The 23,336-nt window shown below is 44.8% G+C and overlaps 2 protein-coding genes across 12 annotated transcripts in view; one reads left to right on the top strand and one right to left on the bottom strand.

The window, feature by feature from the left end:
- ARSG (arylsulfatase G) overlaps positions 1 to 23,336 on the bottom strand; it is a 118,284-nt gene that overhangs the window by 89,460 nt on the left and 5,488 nt on the right. For 4 of the 6 annotated variants that reach the window (XM_081272696.1, XM_081272700.1, XM_081272701.1 and 1 more), the window contains exon 1: positions 284 to 367. The exons of the other annotated variants lie outside the window; for them this stretch is intronic. The gene's annotated coding sequence lies outside the window, so the exon portion shown is untranslated. Of the gene's footprint in view, positions 1 to 283; positions 368 to 23,336 lie in introns of those variants that run through there. 6 annotated transcript variants of the gene reach the window in all.
- SLC16A6 (solute carrier family 16 member 6) lies at positions 287 to 21,515 on the top strand. 6 transcript variants are annotated; one of them, XM_081272689.1, is made up of 6 exons: positions 287 to 460; positions 8,526 to 8,764; positions 11,763 to 11,906; positions 12,961 to 13,089; positions 17,881 to 18,696; positions 19,371 to 21,515. In XM_081272689.1, exons 1-6 carry the CDS (start codon positions 411 to 413, stop codon positions 19,619 to 19,621), a joined length of 1,629 nt encoding a protein of 542 aa, XP_081128815.1. In that variant the 5' UTR covers positions 287 to 410; the 3' UTR covers positions 19,622 to 21,515. The 6 variants fall into 6 exon arrangements, with proteins under 6 accessions (XP_081128815.1, XP_081128816.1, XP_081128818.1 ...); XM_081272690.1 differs by lacking the exon at positions 287 to 460 and adding an exon at positions 519 to 769; XM_081272692.1 differs by lacking the exon at positions 287 to 460 and adding an exon at positions 3,151 to 3,400.

The following is a 23,336-nucleotide window of genomic DNA, read 5'->3' as shown; positions in this document are numbered from 1 at the left end:
CGCAGCCGCGAGCGCTGCGCGGGACCAACCCCGGCGCGCGCTTCCCCCCTCCCCGCTAACACCCCAAATGCTCGGGGCGCGGGCGGGGCCGAGTGGCGGGCACGCTGAGAGACTGTGCAGGCGCACCCCAACACTCCTGCACGCCCGCGCTCCCACTTGCATTGCAGCAAAGTACCGGGGTTCGGTCGGGCGAGGCGCACCCAGGCTGGGGGATGAGGGCGTCATGCCAAGGACCCCAGCGGCGTTGGCGGGGGCGGCCAGCTCGGGACGGCGACGCTGTTACCTTCCGTGACCCCCAGCCCGGGCGGCAGACGGGCGGGGCGCGCGCCCGGCGCGGCCCCGGTCCACGTGGGCCGGCGCGCGCGCGCCAGGCCGGCCCCCTCCTTGGCGGCGCTCCGCGCTCGCAGCACATGGTCGGCGGCGGCGCGCCCCCGAGGCCGGCGGAGACCGGCTGCAGCCGGTATAGGATAAGAGATAGGCAGCGACGCGGGGCCGGGGCGCGGGCGGCGGCACGCACTGCCCGGGCGGAGACGGCCGGGTGGGGGGCGGGGGGAGGGTGTGGCCCGGGTGGCGGTGGCGAGGGAGTGGGTGGGGGGCCAGGGTGCTCCCGGCTCACCGGCCGGCCAGAGCCAACTTGTGATAGACTCGGGTCCACGCCCTAAGGGGTTAATCCTTTTCTCATGTTACCGAGCGGCTTATAAGGAGGGGGAGGCCAAGCCTCCGCCTTATTGGGAGCCTTTTGGGGTTTATTCTCTTCCCTTCTAACTTGGTGAGTTGGTTTTATTATTTTACATGTTTAAAAGTTTGATTGTGGGGCATGGATTGTTTTTTAAAAATATATGTGTTGGGGCGGGGAGGCGGAGGAAACGACTTAACATTTTAGCATTTTGGAGAGATTTTTTTTCCGAAAAATATTCTGACAGTTGGGAATGTTCAGGGCCACCAGGATTACGCGCTCTTGCCAGTGTGGGCAGCTGAGAGTTGACTGTCCATGACCCTGCTATAGTTGGGGTCCGGGGAGATACCTGGCCGGGTCTTTGAGTGCCCCCACCCCGGGTGAGGGGCTCCAGGCTGTCGGGGGAGTCAGGGGCGGCGGGCTCAGCCTGGCTGTGGATTTCCCGCATGAAGTTGCGTGCGCGTTGCTGGAGCGAAATGTCAGAGGTACCTTCCTTGCCCAGACTCGCGCGCGCACGCAGAGCAGCCACTGAGGCAGCGCGAGGAAAAGTGGGTCTCCCGGTCTCCATCCCCGACACACCATCCCGCGGCCGCCCGTGTCTACCCCGGGGGAGGGCAGGGATCTCCCCCTGGAGCGCAGGTCCCACACCTGGACGTTCTGAACTGTCAGCGGCTGACGGCCGGTCCCGCGCAACTTCCAAGGTTCTCTTGGGCTGCCAACCGCAGGAAAGCGCTGGTGTAGCTGAGCAGTGCTGGAGCCAGAGAGGATGGTTTTGCAGAGGAAATGGGTTATTTCTTTCTGGGTTGTTTTCATTCCCTTCACCCCCAGCAGACAGGTGAAGAAGTTTGTTAGGTATCGGGTAAAAAGTCACCAAACACGGTGGGGCCAGTTTTGGGAATAAGCTCCAGGGAGGCAGCTGGGGGAGAGAACATTCACAGCTCGGTCAACCTGGAAGCCCGGGTGCTTCCTATCTGGGATAGATTCTCCCCAGAACTTAAACTGTTTTTGCAAATCATAGTGAGATGGGTGTCTTGTGGGGTGGGGAGAGCCAATTTTTATGCTGAGATCTGTGATGTGTCTCCCCATGGCCCAAGCACTATTATGTGGCATTTGGGGGTCACCAGTGCATCCTGCAGATGAACACAGTAGAAACACCTCTTCGTGTAATTAAGGGAAGGCTGTCCAAGATAGAAACTGACAGTATGTAAATAAACAATGCAGCCAAGTGGAAAAACTCCTATCTTAATGAGTACGGTAACCCTGAGTTTTCCTCCTGTGGTTTCCAAAACAGGACTTTCCTCAGTGGAACTCCTGAGGAGGACACTTAAATTAGGGGCTCCGGTTTCAACATCATGGTCTTGCAAAATGGGCGAATTGGTTGTATCCAATGATTCAGCGCTGTTGAGGCAGCCCTCCAGGTTAGGTCTGGGGCTTTTTTCAGATAGAGAATTCAAACCAGCTTCATCCAGATACAGATGGGTTTGGACAACTAGGGCCTGAGACGCTTGGTCAAAAGCTCTTCTCCAGGCTGGTCTTTAAAAACACTGGAGGGTCCCCATGCATTTGCTCAAGCTCTGCCTACATGCACGGCAGCAGTCCTGCTTCCATCTAAAGAGCCTGCATTTTGAACTCTTCTCTGAACTGACCCTCAACTAGCACTCAGAAGGTCTATAATCCAATATGATGCCCTTAGGTCAAATCTTTTCTCAGTGAATTAAATCACAGTGAAGATCCCAAGTAGATCAGATTTCCAAGCCTTAGCAGAATACTCATTTATTTATTTATATTTTCATTCTTGAATTTTATTTATTTACTTACTTATTTACTTATTTTGGTACCCAAGGAGGGCTTAACCACTGAATCACAATCTCAGTCATTTTTTATTTTTTATTTTGAGATAGGATCTTGCTAAGTTGATTAGGGCCGAACTAAGTTGATGAGGCTGGCTTTAAACTTTTCGATCCTCCTCCCTCAGCCTCTCAAGTCCCTGGGACCACAGGTATGTGCCCCATGCCCAACCTTTTTATTTATTGGTATTAGAGATTGAACCCAAGGGCACTTAACCACAGCCCTATTCCAGCCCATTTTTTTATTATTATTTTTAAAACATTTGAGACAGGATCTCCCTAAGTTGCTTAGGGCCTCTCTAAGCTGCTGAGGCTGGCTTTGAACTTGCAATTCTCCTGCCTCAGACTCCCGAGCAGTTGAGATTACAGGAATGCTCCGCCACACCCAGCCTCAATACCCATTGACTTAAGGGGACACCTTTTCCCCCCTACTTTTCTTTCTTTTTCTTTCTCTTTTTGAGACAAGGTCTTGCTATGTTACCGAGGCTGACCCAGAATTTACAATCCTCCTGCCTCAGCCTTCAGAGGTGCTGGGATTATGGGAGAGTGCCACCACCCCAGCTCTTCAAGGAGATACGTAGATAGCCAACTACCAGGAAATATTCCAAACTGCTTAGTACACTTCGTTATTCTGATTCCTTCAGAAGAACATTGGGGTGCAGGAACGTTAACTTCTGGGAACCCGCACTTAGAATTGTAGAATTTACTGCTAGAAAATGCCAGAGACTTGCCTAGTCTGCTTTTACAGATGATGAAATTTAGGGATGAAGTGATTTCAGCCAATTAAAGATTAACAGATATTCAACTACTGCCTGAAGGCTTGAAAAAAAGATAAACCCCTGGGCCTTGCCTTCAAAGGACTTGGGAAGGATGGAGGGTAAGCTGGGGTCAGAGGCTATCAGAACTGCCTTTTCTTAGGACAGGAAGAGATCTGAGATCAAAATCTAGTTCAGTTTCTTCCTTTACCTGTTGGACACTGAAAATCAAGAAGTGGTCCACTCAGCTTGCCTTGCCACTTATATCCATAGGAAGCCACCTAGTATTCCTTCCCGTGGGGTAAACCACAAAACCAGACAGGTAACTTTCATATTCTAGAATTCACAGAGGCTTCCAAGTAACTGAGCTCAAAATTTAGGCCTCAGTTCTTCGTTGGCAGAGGCAGAGACAACTTGTAAAGCCAGTAAGCCTCTAGCTGAAATGAATAGAAGAAAGAGAAGGAGAAGAGTCTACGAGTTTATTCTATAATCGGGCACTTTTTCATACGTGACTCAGTTTTATAAGGAGGCACTGCATTTTGTTTAGTAAATGTTTAGTGAGCACCTATTATATACCAAATGATGTGTGGGGCACTGGAATTAGAAAGAGCAAGCTGATTACCTTGCAGGTGCCTGCTGTGTGCAAAATGCAGGCATTATCACCTAGTAAGTTTTCAAAACCAGGTTATTCTGTTATTAGGTGATGCTGTGGTCTTACCTTCAAAGCTAGACATAATAGGACATAGGATGCTTTCAGATGGTAAAGCCATAAACTTTTGGAGTAGGAGTAGGTTCAGGGTGCCTTCTTATCTTTATAATGATCCCAGTAATAAGAAAGGAAACCTGTGTCCTCCAAGAACGTAGGTGAAACTTATATTTGATTGTGGAGTTTGGTTTGGTCGAATAGTGGGAACTGAGCCCAGGGATGCTTTTATCACTGAGCCGCATCCCCAGTCCTTGTTATTTTTTTGGTTTTAGAGACAGGGTCCAGCTAAATCACTGCGAACTTGCAATCCTCCCGCCTCAGCCTACTGAGTTGCTGGGATCACAGGTGTGCACCACCACAAGCAGCTTGGAGGGTTATATTTGAATCTAGCCACAAAAGAGTAGCACAAACGTAAGGCAAGAGTTTAAAAAATAATAATAATAATAAAGGAACTGAATCCTGAAGGTAAACAGAAGTCAAAAGTTCAGTGTCTGCTAAGCAGCTATCATAGATCAGATATAACCAGTGCCCACTGATGTTTGCAATAACCATCTAGCATTTGCTCTTCCCTCTTAGCTCAGTTTGTGCTTGGGCCATGCACCAGGTTTGGCCTGAGAAATCAGTTGGTTACTAGAACTTAGTTGCTAAATGCAAAAGTTTCAACTGTTTTTTTTTCTAGTTGTTGATAGACCTTTATTTTATTTATTCATATGTGGAGCTGAGAACCGAACCCAGTGCCTCACACATACCAGGCAAGAGCACTACCACTGAGCCCCAGCCCCAGCTTCAACTTTTAAAGCTCAAAAATGCTGCTTTGTAAGATAGCAGAATCCCTGGGGAGGTCAGGAGATTTGATTCTGGACCATTTTGATCAAGTCCTTTCACTTCTCCAGGGCTTGGTTCTCTGAATTTTCAAAATGAGTTAGACCGTACAAAGATGAGCTCCAAATTCCCTTTAGCTTCAACATGCTGTAATTTTTTTGCACGTGTAGTGGAGTACTGGGGATTGAACCCAGGGGTGCTTAACCACTAAGCCATATCTCCAGTCCTTTTCATTTTTTATTTTGAGACAGGGTCTTGCTATATTGCTTAGGGCCTCACTAAGTTGCTGAGGCTGGCCTTGAACTTATGATCCTCCTGCCTCAGCCTCCCAAGTTGCTGGGATCATAGGTGTTCACCAGTATGCCCAGTTCCCAGTGTTTTTGTTCAAATTGACCCTGACCTCTCCATTAAAACTGTAAGACACAGGGTGCCGTGGCCCACAACTGTAATTCCAGCAACTTGGAAGGCTGAGGCAGGAGGATTGCAAGTTCAAGGTTAGCCTCAGCAACTTAGCAAGGCCCTGTCTCAGAATTAAAAGGGCTGGAGATGTGGCTCAGTAATGGAGTATCCCTGGGTTCAATCCCTAGTACCAAAAGAAAAAAAAAAAAAAAGATTAGAATCTGGAACCCAACCATGCCAACATGACCTTGGATTTTGTAGCCACATGGTCCTGACAAGGAAACGTGCTGAACTCTAGAAAGATGTGGCTGAATGGTTTTTAACTAGAGAGCATTTCATTCTCAAGGTTTCGTGTCATTATCAATAAATATTTTAGTCCATGGAGGCAGAAACCATCTGTCCGTCTTTTCACTGTGAAAGCAAAAGACTTTGGCACCTAATAATAGGTACTTCGTTGTTAAAATCAAAGCTGCGTAGGTCGGGAGCAGGGTAGCAGAGTGCGGAGCACTGGATTTTGTGAGCTTACGATTTAATTGAGGAAGTAAGATCAATACCTAAAAGTAAGTGATAGCCCCATCCCTCCAAGACACCTGTCCTGTGAAGAAGAGCGCCCCTGGAGGTGGCTGGTCAGAGGAAGCCTTAAGGGGAAAGGAGGTGGATGGCCACAGGATGGGTGGCTGCAGACCCCAGGGCCACGAGGAGCCCGTTTTAACCCTGGCAGGTGAGTCTTGGAACCAGAAGAAACTCAGCTCCCAAGACAGGTTGGGATCCAATGGCGAGCGATATTGACCATCCACCTAATGAGTGGGTCTCATCCTCCAGCAAAAGGAAAGCCATTGGAAAAACAGCAGGAAAAAAAAAAAATGGCCCGATGATGCAGTATTTCCAAAGGTCCATCGCACCAGACAGACGCGGGGAGCCAGTTTAGAGGCTATTAAAGGAGCCGTGGGCTTCACAGGGGAAAGTTCAAACCTGCGGCCCTGTGCATGGGACCAAGGCCAAGGTCTTGCCTGCCGCAGGCCCCCCACCGCCCTCCCCTTCCCCAGCACGCCCTCCCCAGGGCTGTTGTCACTCCTCTGCCCCAGCAGCCTCCTCTGGAAAGGCTAGCCAGGGCGGGCTGTTGTGAAAGCCCTTTGCTGGAGGGCTCCCACTTAGGTCAGTTGCTTCCTGTGTGGGAGACGGAGCTATGACGCCAGCTGTCAGCCTGCATCTGGAGCACTCTCACCGCCCGGCCACCTTTCCATTTGCCCTCAGGCATGACACAGTGTGCCCACATGGGCCTTTGCTGCCGAGAGCACAGGCTTCTTGAAGCATCTTACGCCCTATTTCACACGTCCAAGTATTTTAACAGTACCAGAGTGCAAAGAGTGGGCACTGGGTCCTTGCCAAGGACCAGGCTGCTAAGCAAATGGAGATGTGAAGGTCAGTCGGGTTTTTCGTGCAGATGACTGATTTCTGCAGTTCTGGCGACTGAACCCAGGGGCGCTCTACCCTGAGCCACGTCCCCAGTCCCCCATTTTGTAATATTTTATTTTGAAATAGGATCTTGCTAACTTGCTGAGGCTGACCTCGAACTTGAAGTCCTCCTGACTCAGACTCCTGGGTAGCTGGGATGACAGGTGTGCGCCCCTGCGCCCCAGCTTGCTGTTTCAGGTTTGTGAAGTCAAGATTATTAGATCTTATGACCAGGAATCGCAAGCCTACTGCACAGCCGAGCTTATATCCTGTTATTTTTCAGTTGCCTGCATTACTGGGAAGACCTTTCCTGTTCATAGCTCTATAATTAATTGAAAAGAATTCTCAAACTTGAGGTTGGTGGCCATTAAGAACTCTTAACGACCCTGTGTTCTTTATTATTATAGATATCATTAATTTTTAGTTGAGCTAAAAAATATACATATATAAAATATATAACATGTATAAAATATATCATTGCTTGAAAGTAAACGTAACTTCAAAGACTTTGCAGAATTCACGTGCTAGAGTCCACTCAAGAAGACTCAGGCTAAATCTACCTCCTCCCACAATGAACAGTATCACCTCTTTCTTTGTAGTGTTACGGCTCAGGTCTGCTCGACCAGTGTTTGTTGCAGTTTGAATGGAAAGGCATAGGGAGGTCAGGGGTAGCTGGTGCCCAGACAGGGCATTGCCCAGATAGGTTAATTAGTCACTGCATTCTCGAGGACTTGTCATGTGCTCTGAAATTGAGTAGCTAATACACCAAGTAGTGATCACCTTTAAGGAAAGAACGCAGAACAAACTGTCAGAAGACAGGATTTCCATAGTTTGGCCCATAGGTAGGTTCTGACCACACAGGTACAGCTACATGGGAGCCCAAATCAGAATCCGAATGTTGCTTAGTGAGTGCAAAATGGGAGCAAGAAGACTTGGATGATCCCAATGGCCTGTGGCATCCAGCAGGACACATACAGTGTCTCGAGCCATTGTCTTGTGGAAGGTGCCAGATGAACTGTCAGTGTTGCCCTTCAGCTTCCCTGTTTGAAAGTTCACTTCTTAGTTTTTTGATTTTGCAGTACTAGGGATTGAACCCAGGGTGCTCTAGGTTCAATCCTCAGCCTTTTAATTTGAAATTTCAGTCCTCAGCCTTTTTATTGAGGCAGTATCCTCAGCCCTTTTATTTTGAGACAGTCTCACCAAGTTGCCCAGGCTGGCCTCAAATTTGCAATCCTCCTGCCTCAGCCACCTCAAGTGGGCAAGTTATAGATGTACACCACTATGCCTAGCTTCTAGGCTTAATTTCTAATCAGCATTCTTTAGGGCCAGTTCAGCCTGTCTTTGCCTCACTTGTCTTTAGCATTAGTACTGGGGCCATTCTGTGCCTCTCAGTGTTCTGCTTTACTAGGCACAGTGCTGCACACCTGTCATCCCAGCAACTCAGGAGCCATCACAACTCAGGAGGCAGGAGGATCACAATTTGGAGTCCAGCCTCAGCAAATCAGCGAGACCCTGTCTCAGTTTAAAAAAAAAAAAAAAAACGCCTGGGAATGTAGTTCAGTGGTAAAGTGTCCCTGGGTTCAGTCCCGGGTACCAAAACATTTATGTTCTGTTCTGACGTCCTTGTTTTTCCAGTCTAACTGTCACAGGGACATCTTATTTCCAAGTTGTTTGTGATTCCCATGTATAATTCAAAGATAGGTGGGCAGACAAATAGATATAAAATTATCTAAAGATGATACAAACTGCATAATTTAAATATCCAACAACCTCAGAAGTGTGGTGTCTCTTATCATTTGCTCAAGATCAGCCCTCCTGCTATTGCTGATCTAAATTTTAAAAAAAAAAAAAACTTTTTATTTCAGGTTAAGAATGACCCAGATGAAATCAAAGCTTTGTTCCAGAGCCAATGTGTACACTCAAGTGCCTGACGGAGGATGGGGCTGGGCGGTAGCTGTTTCTTTTTTCTTCGTGGAAGTCTTTTCCTATGGCATCATCAAGACCTTCGGTGTCTTCTTTAATGACTTAATGAACAGTTTTGATGAATCCAACAGCACGATCTCATGGATAGTGTCAATATGTGTCTTCGTCTTAACGTTTACAGGTTAGTATGTCTTTCGGCCCAGCCACGATATAAGCACCCGCCCCTTTCAATCTGCCTGACGATGTGATGGGAGCAGGTGTGTTTGTGATGTCCTGTCGTCGAGATCCCCTGGGCCCTTTCTGGTTTCAATTAAGTAATAGTTTTCAGAGGGTCGGGATTGGCAAGAAACAAGAGGCATTTGAAGAAAGCCTTCCTCATAGCTTAAGGATTCAGGAGTGCCCTTGAGGATAGCAGCGAAACCAGTTCTATGAAGATATGCACAGTCATTGTCTAAGAGGCATCCCAAATACCTGACATTCAAAGCCCTGGTCTCATAGAAAACATGCTTTGAAAACAGGCCGGAAACATATACATGTGGCTACGTGCAGAAGAGAGGTGGGGGAGGGGTAAAAAGGTATACAGTGGGCCCTGCCTATGCAGGGGTTCCTCTCCCACAGATTCGACCAATTGCAGATTGAAAATGGTGTTTTGCAACCTGCAGCACCACGGCCTTAGGCCTGCCATGACTTCTATTCCCTGCTGTAAGCCTGCCCTGACTTCTATTCCCTAACAGATACAGTATAACAACTATTTGTGTGTTACCTACATTGTATCAGGTAACATAAGTAATCTAGAGGTGATTTCAAGTAAGGAGAATATATGCCTAGGTAAATATCATGCCATTTTTATGTAAGGGACTGGAGTATCCCTGGATTTTGGTGTCCTGGGGGTGGGGACGGGTCCTAAAATCATCCCCTATGGCTACCGAGGAACCACTGTAAGATTACAGTATCCTAAAGAACACTGAATTCCAAATGCCTGACTCCCTGAAGGGCCTTACCGAATCATCCTTGTATAGTAGTCCCAGATCCAACAGCATAAAATAAATGGGGTTTTAGGATCATCGTTAACAGACTGCTTTTCACCAGGTCCTGCGTGGCCTCCTTGAACTTACCTGCTAGGGCTGCTGCGCTCATCTGTCCATCAGAGGCAATGCTGAGGCTTTCCTGAGAGCACAGAGCCGCAGGGTAGGGCTCCTGTCGGAGAGCCAGCTAGGCCAGCCTTACGCACGACTTCACCCTGATGTCCTTTCATTCAACCATTATGATCACTGAAGTTAAGCCTTTTAACTGTCGTTCGGTTTTACCCATATAGTGTCTTAAAAGGCTGCCTTGTGGGTTTTTACCATCTGGAGAGAGCAGGAATCTCTCTTGCTGGTCTTCATGCCATCTCTTATTTATAAGTTTGGTTAACTAGATCCTACTTTCATTTTTATTTTTATTATAATATTATCATTGCAATGACTAGGGGTTGAGTCCAGGGCCTTGTGCATGCGAGACAAGCACTCTACCAACTAAGCTACGTCCCCAGCTCATTTTAATTATTAAGACTTCCTTTCCAAACTGTGGAATGCTCACTTACTGAGGAAGATAATTTAAATAAATGAGAACCAAAATTTTACATTTTGATAATCTAAAGAAAATGGAAACATAAATGCTTAAATCTGAGCTCTTTAATAGGCAAAGCTAACAATGCAGTCAACTCCAGTTAATACGACGATACCAGAAAGTTATTCTAAACATTATTCCAGCTGTTAAGACTTTGAGACAACATACCGGCTCAAAATGATGGAAGGATTTCATCATTAGCTCTGTTCAATATTAATTTGCATGTTAACACCTAACGATAGATACACAGGACTAAGCCCAACAAAACCGAGTCCCTTTTCCCCACCCTTCTGTTCGGCACGTTCCTCTTTGACCAGGCTCTCGAACGTTCACCTATCTCACTGTACTCAAGGCAATATTAAGTCGCATGGAACCAGGAAACTCATCTACTAAACTGAAGGGTCCCAGGGGAGAAAGCCTATAGAGCTGAGCACATGGGTCCATCAGCCACCCTGGAGTCACCTGCCCCATTGCTGGCCCTTTCCAGCTGTGCCCTGAGTAGGGGGGGGGGGGGGATGATCCAAGCAATCATAGGAAAAGCAGGTATCTGCTTTTTGTTTTGTTATAGTAGAGCTACAAGCCCAGCCCTTTTTATTTACTTTATTTTGAGACCCTGCTGGCCTCAAACTTGTGTTCCTCCTGCCTCAGTTACAAAGTTTTGCTGAGACCACAGGCATGTGTCACCTTAACCAGCGAGGGGAAACCACAGTTTTTTTGTTTTTTTTTTTTTAAGAGTGAGTGAGAGAGGAAGGGGAGAGAGAGGGAGAATTTTTAATATTTATTTTTCAGTTCTCGGCGGACACAACATCTTTGTTGGTATGTGGTGCTGAGGATCGAACCCGGGCCGCATGCATGCCAGGCGAGCGCGCCACCGCTTGAGCCACATCCCCAGCCCCGGAAACCACAGTTTTTATAATACAATAACATAAATGCATATTTAATTTTGGAGATGGTCATGGTAGGCCAGATCTAAAAATAGAGATATAAATTTTAAATATCTAAAAATAGAGATATAATCTAAAAAGATAGAGATATAAATTTTATCCTGTTATTCTGTGCTGAGGATCAAACACAGGGCCCCATGCATGCAAGGCAAGCTCTCTGCCCCAGGGCTACACCCCCAATTTCTCGGCCGTTTACTTTTTTTGGCACTGGGGGTTGAATCCAGGGGTGCTCTACCACTGAGCTATATCCCCAACCCTATTTACTTATTATTTGTTTGTTTGTTTATTGAGACAGTGTCTTAGTTGCCCGGGCTGTCCTCCAATGTGCGATCCTCCTGCCTCAGCCTCCTGAGTAACTGGGATCACAGGTGTACATGCCCACGCCCGGCTATACCTTGGATTTCTCTTTAAAGAGCCCAGAGAATTTTGTTTCATTTGAACAAATTCTAAAATAATTTTTGAACTGACCTCAGTCGCCACCACATGAAATGTAGTGTGTTTCACATCCTCGCTCCCTGTTCAAAACTGGGGGGCCGGGGGAGGAATCTCCCTGGAGCCGACACTCCAGCCTCCAGGAATAAACGGGTCATTTGGGGTCATTCTGATGTTGTTGTCCCTTTCCTGCAGCTCCCCTGTCCACCATCCTGAGCAACCGCTTTGGACACCGGCTGGTAGTGATGGTGGGAGGGCTGCTGGTCAGCACCGGGATGGTGGCCGCCTCCTTCTCCCAGAAGGTTTACCACATGTACATCACCATCGGGCTCATCTCGGGTGAGTGTCCCCTGGCTCAGATGTTCAGAGACACCTAGTCTGAAGGACAAGGAAGGGCGGGAAGACATGAAGCCCAAATCCTCTTTTCCTCTCTTTTCTTTAATATTAATAACAGTTGGGATCAGGGGTCTTGAAGTTTCCCGCCCTCTTGTAGACTGCAGGGGCCGGGAAGCTTATTTTCAAGTGCCCCAGAGGTTTTGTTTCTTCTTCTTTTAATATTTACCAGTGATGAAGATCAGCTGCTCTTTTGCTCTAGTATGCAACCAAGACGTCATTTCACAACCCAAGACTTCCAGAAGGAGTGCAGACCTTGCTCCTGACTGATCTGAGGTGGCTAGTTAAATCTGCATACTTCCGTGGTTTCATGTTTACCCCTGCCAAAAGACATATTTATTTCCCAATATAAATCCTAGTTTTTATTGCTCCTAACTTCCCCCAAACAACTATGAACAGCTTTATTAATTTATTAATAACCTTATTAATTTTCCAGTGCTGGGGATCACACTCAGAGCCTTGTGCATGCCATGGAGCTGCATCGACAACCCTCTATATTGTCTGAGATAGGATCTCACTGACTTGCCCAGGCTGACCTCAAATTTGGCAACTTTCCTGCCTCACACTCCCAAGTACTTAGGATTACAGAATGTGCCAATGCCCAATGTACCCAGCTTCTCTCAACTTTTAATAAACCCACTTTTCTTTGCTATGATACCTTTCTCCAAGATGAATTACAGGGCTCGCAGAACACTTCTTATTCTAAAAACCTACACACAGAAACCCTCAATCTTTTCTTCCTTCCCAACCCCCCTACCCCACCCCACCCCAGTACTGGGGATTGAACCGAGGGGCGCTGTACCACTGAGTTACATCCCCAGCCCTTTTTACTTTGAGACAGTTGCTGAGGCTGGCCTCGACATGTGATCTCCTGCCTCGGCCTCCCGAGGTGCCCGTTTACAGGCGTGCACCATCACACCCTGCGGAGCCCTCTGTCTCTGGACACACCCTTCAGGGTCCCTCAGTGTGTGGCTCTCACGGCTCCTTCTCTCCCTCACAGGTCTGGGCTACTGCTTTAGCTTTCTGCCCACCGTCACCATTCTGTCACAATACTTTGACAAAAGACGCTCAGTAGTCACCGCTGTCGCTTCTACGGGAGAATGTTTCGCCGTGTTTGCTTTTGCTCCAGGTAGGTGACGGCAGCTGTCTTGTGGAAGGGGGAAGCCACTCTGAATATCAGGTCAGAGAGAATCTATGTCAGTAGGAAGCTCGCATTCCACGATAAGGCTTTTTCTTGAAATATGCAAAATCATTCCAAAATAATTTCATGATTTGTATATTTTATTTCTGTTACTTTTCAAATGTGGATTTAAGTCATGCTAGTGAAGTCCGTTTTATGTGTATATAGATAATCTCACAGCAAAAATATTACCCTTTGTTACCCTAATTCAATGTCCACATGTGAATTACAACAAAACTAAAGCAGTAGGCAGGTAACTGTGGAGCTCAGGATTCGTCCTTTCCCAGTTCATGACGATCCTGCCGGCGGACTGCACTTGGCGGGTAGGAGACACAGGCAGGAGCCTTTAGGAGTGACATGTCCTAATGCTGGAGCTTCCAGATGGTTCTAAGAGTTGACTGCATGTATGCTCTCACAGGTCCAGAGAGCGAGAGGCGCGTTAACTAGGGGGACCACAGCAGTATTGGTTTTCCACTTTGCTGTCGGTTTAGAAATTTTCCAAATAAAATGTTGAGGGGAGAAACCATCAGTGGACTGTGAGTGTCTGAGGGTGGAGACAGTCCTGCTCAGCCTTGTGTCCTGGTACTGGGCACGTCCCTGGCCCTTTGTGGGCTCTCAAGAAATGGTGCACGGAGAAAGGGAAATTGGACCAGTTATTGCCAGATGGGGACAGAGCTCAAAGCTCGATGCTCCTTGGCAAGTCTAAGCCTTCCCTGTTAATGGGAGGAACATAGGTCTGAGATAAAGGCCACATCCCGGCCCTTTTTATTTTCTGATTTTGAGACAGGGTCTCACTGAGTTGTTTAGGACCTCACTGAGTTGCTGAGGCTGGCTTCAAGCTTGCCAGCCTCCTGCGGATTACAGGCGTGCACCACCACACCCAATTTATTTTTTATTTAATCCATTACTCCTAAGGATTGAATGAGTGGATGTGCAAGGATACAGCTCCGTGATTGGTGAATTCTGTTTGTAAGAGGCCAGAGAATAAATTGTTTAGGCTTTGTGGATTATACAGTCTCTGCCACAACTCCTAGAATGTGTTTTGACATATCATCCATACATGGAGTGTAACTTCCCGTTCTTGTGGTTGTACATGATGGGGAGCCACACTGGTTGTGTGTTCACATTCAAACATAGAAAGTTATGTCCAGTTCATTCTGTCTTTCCCGTTCCCATCCCCCACCCTTTCTCCCATTCTGTCCTCCCTCTCTCCCCCCCCCTCCCCGTTCTCCCCTGTCCACTCCTGGTGAACCTCCACTCCACTGCCCCCAGTGTAAGTCACCATTCACATATCAGAGGGAACATTCAGCCTTTGTTTTTTTGGGGGGGGAGATTCACTTATTTAATTTAGCAAGATATTATCCAGTTCCATCCATTTACTGGCAAATGCCATAATTGCATTCTTCTTTATGGCTGAGTAAGATTCCATTGTGTATATGTACTACATTTTCTTTATCCATTCAACCATTGAAGAACTCCTAGGTTGTTCCCATAGCTTAGCTATTGTGAATTGAGCTGCTGTAAACATTGATGTGACTGATTTTAAGTCCTCTGGGTATATGCCATAGAGTGGGATCACTGGGTCAAATAGTAGCTCCATTCCAAGTTTTCTGGGGACTCTCCATACTGCTTTCCAGAGTGTTACCCCAATTTGCAGTCCCACCGGCAGTGTATGAGTGAACCTTTTCGTCACATCCCTGTCAACATTGTTACTTGTATTCTTGATAATTGCCATTCTGACTGAAGTGAGATGAAATCTCAGTGTAGTTTCAATTTGCATTTCTCTACTGCTAGTGACATTGTCATATATTTGTTGACCATTCATCATATTTCTTCAAGTGTCTGTTCATTTCCTTTGCCCATTTGTTGATTGAGTTATCTGTTTGGTTGAAATTTTTTGAGTTGTTTTTTTTTTAATTATTCTTTAGTTGTGGTCGGACAAAATACCTTTATTTTATTTATGTTTATGTGGTGCTGAGATCAAACCCAGGGCCCTGCACATGCTAGGCAAGTGCTCTACCACTGAGCCACAACCCCAGCCCCTTGAGTTCTTTATATAACCTGGAGATTAATGTTATGTCTGAGGTACAGGTGGCAAACATTCTTCTCCCATTCTGTAGGCTCTCTCTTCCTATTCTTGATTGTTTCTTTTGCTGTGAAGAAGCTTTTCGTTTGATACAATTCTATTTATTGATTCTTGATTTTACTTCTTACACTTTAGGAAGAATTTGGTTCCTGAGCCGACACGACAAGAGATTTGGTCCTACTTTTTCTTCTAATAGGCCGAGGGTCTGTGGTTCAATGCCTAGGTCCTTGATCTACGTTGTGTTGAGTTTTGTGCTGAAAGATGTGGGCCTAATTTAATTTTATTACATATGGATTTCCAATTTTCCCAGCACCATTTGTTGAAGAGGTTGTCTTCTCCAATATGTGTTTAAGGCACCTTTGCCTAGTATAGGATAACTGTATTTATGTGGGTTTCTCTCTGTGTCTTCTGTTCTGTTCCATTGGTCTTCATGTCTGTTTTGGTGCCAATACCATGCTGAATGGATGTTTATACATAAGTTACTCTAGCTCTGTAGTATAATTTAAGGTCTGGTCTCATGATGCCTCCTATTTCACTTTTCTTACTGAGGATTGCTTTAGCTATTCAGGGCGTCTTATTTTTCCAAATGAATTTCATGACTGCTTTTTCTATTTCTATGAAGAACGTCATTTTGGAATTTTAATAGGAATTGCATTAAAATCTGTATAATACTTTTGGTAATGTGGCCATTTTGACAATATTAATTCTGCCTATCCAAGAACAAGGGAGATCTTTCCATCTTCTAAGGTCTTCTTCAGTTTCCTTCTTCAGTGTTCTGTAGTTTTCATTGTAGAGGTCTTTCACCTCTTTTGTTAGATTTAGTCCCAAATATTTTACTTTCTTTGAGGCCTTCGTGAATGAGATAGTTTTCCTAACTTCTCTTTCAGTTAATTCATCAGTGTTATATAGGAATGCAATTGATTTATGGATGTTAATTTTGTATCCTGCTACTTTGCTGAATTCATTTATGATTTCTAGAAGTTTTCTGGTGGAGTTTTTGGGTCTTCTAAATATAGAATCATGTCGTCAGCAAATAGGGGTAGTTTGAATTCTTTTCCTATTTGTACCCTGCTAATTTCTTTCTTCTAATTGCTCAGGCTAGAGTTTCCAGGACTATGTTGAATAGAAGTGGTGCAAGAGGCAATCCCTGTCTTGTTCCAATTTTTAGAGGGAATGCTTTCAATTTCTCTCCATAGAATGATGTTGGCCTTGGGTTTAGCATATATAGCATTTACAATGGTGAGGTGTGCTCCTACTATCCCTAGTTTTTCTAGTGTTTTGAACATGAATGGATGTTGTATTTTGTCAAATGCTTTTTCTGCATCTGTTGAAATAATCATGTGATTCCTTAAGTCTATTGATGTGATGAATTGCATTTATTGATTTCTGTATGTGAACCAACCTTGCATCCCTGGGATGAACCCCACTTGACCATGGTGCACTATCTTTTTAATGTTTTTTATATGCGATTTGTATTTTATTAAGAATTTTGCATCTATGTTCATCAGGGATATTGGTCTGAATTTTTCTTTCCTTGATGTCTTTGGTTTCTTATTGATTCAGGGTGATACTACTTTCACAGAATGAGTTTGGAAGGTTTCCTTCTTTTTCTCATTCATGGAATAATTTGAGGGTTAGGGTTTGCGTTAATTCTTCTTTGAAGGTCTGGTAGAACTCGGCTGAGAATCCGTCTGGTCCTGGGCTTTTCTTTCTTGGTAGGCTTTTGATGGTGTCTTCAGTTTCATTAATTGAAATTCATCTGTTGAAATTTTCTATGTCCTCCTGATTCAATTTGGGTCATGTGTCTCTAGAAATTTGTCAGTATCGTCAAGATTTTTTATAAATTTTCAAAATAGGTTCTGATTATTTGTATTTCAGTAGTATCCCCTGTGATGTTTCCTTTTCATCACAAATTTTAGTAATTTAAGTTTTCTTTTTCTTTGTTAGCTTGGCTAAAGAACTATCCATTTTATCGATTTTTTTTTCCAAAGAACAAACTTTTTGTTTTGTTGGGGTTTGTCTTATTGTTTCCTTTGTTTAAATTTCATTGATTTCAGCTCTGATTTTAATTACTTCCCATCTTCTGCTTTTGGTGTTGATTTGTTCTTTTTTTAGGGCTTTGAGATGTAATGTTAGGTTATTTGTTTGTTGACTTTCTATCGTTTTAATGAATGCAGCGAGTTTTCCTCTTAGCACTGCCTCTTAGACTGTCCTAGAGATTTTGATGTTATATCGCTATTCTCATTTACCCCCAAGTATTTTTTTTTATTTCATTCCTGATTTCTACTCTCTGTTCGTCATTCAATAGAGTATTATTTAGTCTCTGGGTGTTAGCAGAGCTTCTATTTTTTATTGTATCATTGATTTCTAATTTCCTTACATAATGACCAGATAGGATAGGGTGCCAGGTATTAGCTCTGTTTGCGGGGGAGGAGGGTCCTTATTTCACTTCTCGCATCTCCCTAGAACACGGCACCTTCCAAAGATCATCTGGAGCCTGGGCTGAACATTTTTATACGTAAGAATTATGATGCACATTCTCCTTATTGATTCATTAAACAAACCAAAACCTAGTCCGTATCCGTGATCTCCTGGGTCTGGAGCCCCTCACTGACCTTGGGTTTTCTCTCCTTTCTTCGCTGCTGCCTCTGAAGCCATCACAGCTCTCAAGGAGCACATCGGCTGGAGACACAGCCTCCTGTTCGTGGGCCTCCTGCAGCTGAACATCATCGTCTGCGGGGCACTGCTGAGACCCATCATCATCAGAAGGCCAGTGTCACCGAAAACAGTCACCCACGAAAGCCGGAAAGAAGTGCAATATATGCTTGAAAACGAGAAAACCAGAACCTCAATAGACTCCATTGACTCAGGAGTAGAACTAACTACCTCACCCAAAAATGTGCCTAGTCACACGAACCCAGAACTGGAACCCAGGACTGACCTGCAGCAGACCCTGGTGAAGGCTGGCTCCAAGCCAGGGGACCAGAAAGCCCCGCTGTTAGACTTCTCGATTTTGAAAGAGAAGAGTTTTATCTGTTACGCGTTATTCGGTCTCTTTGCCACCCTGGGATTCTTCGCCCCTTCCCTGTACATCATTCCTTTGGGCATCAGCCTGGGCATTGACCCAGATCGTGCAGCGTTTTTATTATCAACAATGGCGATTGCTGAAGTTTTTGGTCGGATCGGAGCCGGGTTTGCCCTCAACCGAGAGCCCATCCGCAAGATCTACATCGAGCTCATCTGCGTCATCCTGCTGACCATGTCCCTGTTCGCCTTCACCTTTGCTACTGAATTCTGGGGCCTCATGTCCTGTAGCATATTTTTTGGGTTCATGGTTGGAACTATAGGGGGGACCCACATTCCGATGCTCGCCGAAGATGACGTGGTGGGGATTGAGAAGATCTCTTCTGCCGCCGGCGTCTATGTCTTCATCCAGAGCATCGCAGGGCTGGCAGGTCCACCCCTGGCAGGTAACTTACACCTAGGGCACACACCCTGGTCTACCTCCCCCTGGTTGGTCGTGAGCTTCCTGTTCAAATAGTAACTTTAAAATCTACTTCCACTGGGACACTTTTGTTGAAGGTTGGAGCTGCCAGGGTCTGGGAACTGAGCACATTGCAACATTCTGCACACACCTGAGCGATCAGGGTGGAGTACCCCTGCAGGAGGTTACACATCCAGTTCATATCTTAGATCTGATGTGGTGTGTCCTTAAAATTGTCGTGATTAGAAATCTTGCCCTGTTGAAAGGTACGAAAGGGAACGCCAGTAAAAACAGTGCAGCTCTCTCCGACATTATCACTTTCTCAAAAGAGACACGCACGTACCTGTCCCCACGATGTAGACTCTCTACTGGGACAGACGGAGCCCATGACGAACAGCTTAGCAATTTGTATTTTCAGGTGCTAAGTGTGCCGTGGGTTCCATTTATTTTTTCCCCTCCAATCCAGCATTAGAAAAAAAACAAAAGAATAGTGTGTGCACGAGCAGATAATCTAACAACAGATCCCATCATTACGGGCAGCTACAATGCACCAATCAATGATTGGGGTGGGGGAGAGGAAGGGAGGCACTGAGAAGTTTCTAGCGTGTCTGGGCGTCTGGGTGGAGGTGCACGGCGTCACAGTGCCGCTCTCTCTTGCAGGTCTGATGGTGGACCAGAGCAAGATCTACAGCAGGGCCTTCTACTCCTGTGCAGCAGGCATGTCCGTGGCTGCAGTGTGCCTCGCCCTGGTGAGACCATGCAAAAGGGGACTGTGCCAGCGTGGGCACTCAGAAGAAGCGCAGGCTGAGCCCCAACGGGGGAAGGCGTTACAAGACATACCCGAGGACTTTCTGGAAATGGATCTTGGGAAAAACGAGCAAAGAACTCAAGTGAAAGTAGAGCCAGTGTAACAGGTTTTCCTGTAACAGCAGCGGCCATGTTGGCTGGGAAGGGGGTGCTGCAAGGACCACAGGGAGGTAGGGGAGCCGACACCCCCCTTCAGACCTGCATTTTAAAGGGAATGTGTATGCAAACAGCACTACCAACATTTTTTTCTTTTTGCCCTAAGTTTTCCTTTTTGCTTATTTTTTTAAGCCAAAACAAAAATAACCAAACTCTCTTCTGTGTATAAATCTGGCTGTATTCAGTAGCAATACAAACTCATAGAAGAACTCTGGTTCTGATCCAGTATTAAAAGAGTGACAATGAATTGGCCGAGTGGTTGGAAGAGCATTGACATGTGATAAACCACTATCTTCTAAAATGACTTCTAGCCCAGGTCATTGAAATGAAATTGCCTATCCCTGCCCCCACCCAGAAAAAAAAATCTTGAATCATTTAAAAGATTTCTGATTTTTCAGAAAGACAAGTAAATTGTTTTTAAAAAGAAGCTGAAAAATACTGAGGTGTCCATTAACAAATTATGGCCTCTGGCTTTCCAAATACTGCCTGGAAATGAAATCAAGACCAAACATCTGATTAATAAGCGGAAAATTTAAAATATATAACTTGAATGTCATAAATGTGAAGACGACCACTTCTTTTTATGGCCAGTCATCACCAAAAGTATTTCAATACAGAAGATACGGAATTGCATTCAAAAATGTATTTCCTGTTGCTTTTAATTATTCAGAAATATGTGATTATAATGTCTTTAATTTAAACCACTATTTATTATTAAGTTATTCTAGGATGATTAATCAAAAGAAATAAAACAGAATCCGAGACATCAATGGCTTTTTACCTCCTTCCCGCAATCCTTTAAATGCCTCAATAAGTACTTCTTGTCTTATAAAGTTACTCTCATACAAGGCCAAATTGCAATGATCCTTCAATTTGATTAAAGGTAGCGTGTGCTATGTAAAGGGGGGAAATAATGGAGAGCAAATCGCCTTAGCTTTTAAAAGATGATTTCTTTGATCACCTAAGAATACTTGAGGATCTTCTTTGATCAAAATTATAGTTCACTGAATCGTTGAAGCATTTCTGATTTTGTCAAATCTTTACTGTTGAAGCATTTCTGTATTTCATTGGGGAGTAGCAGAGACATTTATGTTACCATCACAAGTTACAAGGTAGAACTCTCGTCTGACCTAGAACTCGATTGTGGCCATTATTGTTTTGGAGTCACACTACATGTATAGTCTTTCTCATTTTAGCAGTTTTCATCAAGAGGATAAGAGGTGGCCTGTTTCCTCACCTGTTTTACTGAACCTCACCCTCCAGGTGGTGATCAATGCTTGCTGCTCCATCTTTATTCATCTTACTATTAATTTATGACAACTCAGGGGGAAAAAAATATTACAAGCCTAGTTTGGTTCCAGGTACACACAAGCTTGAATATTTCTGTGCACTGAGATGAAAGTGACATAGTTCATCACCACCGACTACATTTTGTACAGCATTTTATCAGCCATAGAAATAGGACAATCGGTAAAACTTTGGGGAGGGCAAGGGAGGAAATGACAAAGCGTCTGTCCAAAACAGACACACCTAAAACAAGGTGGATGTAGCACATGTCTGCCGCGGCTCAGGAAGACTCTGAGCCTGGGGCAGGTTTGTAGACCTACACGACTTCAGCACTTTACAACATATTTTGTACTATGAATGTTCAACACAATTTAATATTTATAACTGATTTTTGAGGATCTGCTCTGTGTCCATTCTGTTAACTGCATGAGAAAAAAAATATGTATGCCAATTTCAGTATGTCAATTATCAAGATTTTAAATGTTTGGAAGAAAATAAAAAGATTGCTGATTTGTTCTGTATTCGTGACATTCTGGTACTTCTAGATTTGCAATAAATTTATGGCTTTTTATTTAAAGAGACTGATTTTCTTCTGTGGTAAAGTTTTTCAATATAATATTCATTAACACAATGAAAAGTTATAAAAGCTCAAGGATATTCATTTCAAATGAATAATTTTTTAAATTTTTCTGTAAAGTCTTTTAGCCCTACAGGAGACACATAAAGGTTCCTAGGAGTATCTATTGAGCTTTTCTTTTTCTGTTATTAAACACAGGTCAAGCCAGGCACAGTGGCACACATCTGTAATCCCAGCTACTTGTAAGGCTAAGGCAGGAGGATCATAAGTTTGAGGCCTGCCTCAGCAACTTAGCAAGACCCTGTCTAAAAATTTAAAAGGGCTGATGATATAGCTCAGTGATAGAGGACTAGGCTCAATCTCTAGTAATACAGAAATAAAATTTAAAAATCAGGACAATTTTATTTTTTATTGGATCTTTCCCATAAATAATTTTTAAAGTAATTAAATTAAAAATAACTGCAGGGCTGAGGATATGGCTCAGTTGGTAGAGTGCTTGCCTTACATGCACAAGGCCCTGGGTTCAATCCCCAGCACCATCAAAAAAAGAAAAAAAAAACCCTTATTTTATGGGGCTGGGGATGTGGCTCCAGCAGTAACGCGCTCACCTGGCATGCGCGGGACACTGGGTTCGATCCTCAGCACCACATAAAAATAAAGATGTTGTGTCCACCGAAAACTGAAAAATAAATATTAAAAAATTCTCTCTCTCTCTCTCTCCCCCCCCATCTTAAAAAAAATAAAAATTGCAAATAATTTTAAGGCAAGTATTCAGTAATGCATAACAGGAGAGGGAAATAAAATGTTATAATATAATCAAGTGAAGAGTCCTATTTTGAGCTATGAACTGAAATGTGAATAAAAGGAATGGTTGAACACTTTTTTTTTTTTTGTACTGGGGAGTGAACTCAACAATGTCTAACTGCTGGGCTACATCCCCATCCCTTTTGATTTTGAAACAGAGTTTTGCTAAGTTGCTTAGGGCCGGGCTGGGGATGTGGCTCAAGCGGTAGCGCGCTCGCCTGGCATGCGTGCGGCCCGGGTTCGATCCTCAGCACCACATACCAACAAAGATGTTGTGTCCGCCGAGAACTAAAAAATAAATATTAAAAATTCTCTCTCTCTCTCTCTCCTCTCTCACTCTCTCTTTAAAAAAAAAAAAAAAAAAAAAAAAAAAAAAAAAAAAAAGTTGCTTAGGGCCTTGCTAAGTTGCTGAGGCTGGCCTCAAACTTTTGATCCTCCTGCTTCAGCCTCCCAAGATCCTGGGATTACAGGAGTGCACCACCAAGCCTGGTACCTGAACTTAATTTTTAATAAAAAATGAGGAACTTGGAATGGAGATTGGTGGTACAGTGCTTGCCTATTGTGTACCAGGCCCTGCGTTCCATTCCCAGCACTGGAAATATGAAGGAAATGATATGACTCCCAAATTAAATAAGCCTGTCAAAAGGCACTGGATCCCAAGTTCAAGGCCAGTCTGAGCAACTTAGCCAGTCAGTCTCAAGAAGGTCTCAGTGGTTGAGTGTCCCTGCCTTCAATCCCTAGTACTGCCAAAAAGAAAAAGTACTGAAGGCAAATAGTTAAGACTATTATAAGAGTTTATATCTTAAATGTTCCCCAAGGCCAAGTTCTGAAGCCTTGGTTGGCGGCCTGTGGCCCTATGAGAGAGTGAAGGCGTGAGGCCTATCGGGAGGAAGTTAGGTCACTGGGCCATGCCCTTCAAGAGGGCCTTGGGACCCTGACCCCTCCCTCTCTGCCTCCCTTTGTGTGTCTCTCCTTCCTGGTCACCAGCAGGTGAG

This window comes from Spermophilus citellus, assembly GCF_964194105.1.
Source record: "Spermophilus citellus genome assembly, chromosome: 17".
Classification (NCBI taxonomy): domain Eukaryota; kingdom Metazoa; phylum Chordata; class Mammalia; order Rodentia; family Sciuridae; genus Spermophilus; species Spermophilus citellus.
The sequence above is the reverse complement of the archived record's forward strand: the minus strand, read 5'-3'. Positions and strand labels throughout refer to the sequence as shown.

Excerpts from the sequence above, each read along its gene's own strand:
- SLC16A6 (XM_081272689.1), top strand. The coding sequence starts at position 411 with ATGGTCGGCGGCGGCGCGCCCCCGAGGCCGGCGGAGACCGGCTGCAGC. Across the intron at positions 11,907-12,960 it reads CACCATCGGGCTCATCTCGG|GTCTGGGCTACTGCTTTAGC; the intron begins GTGAGTGTCCCC and ends TCTCCCTCACAG. Across the intron at positions 18,697-19,370 it reads GGCAGGTCCACCCCTGGCAG|GTCTGATGGTGGACCAGAGC; the intron begins GTAACTTACACC and ends TCTCTCTTGCAG.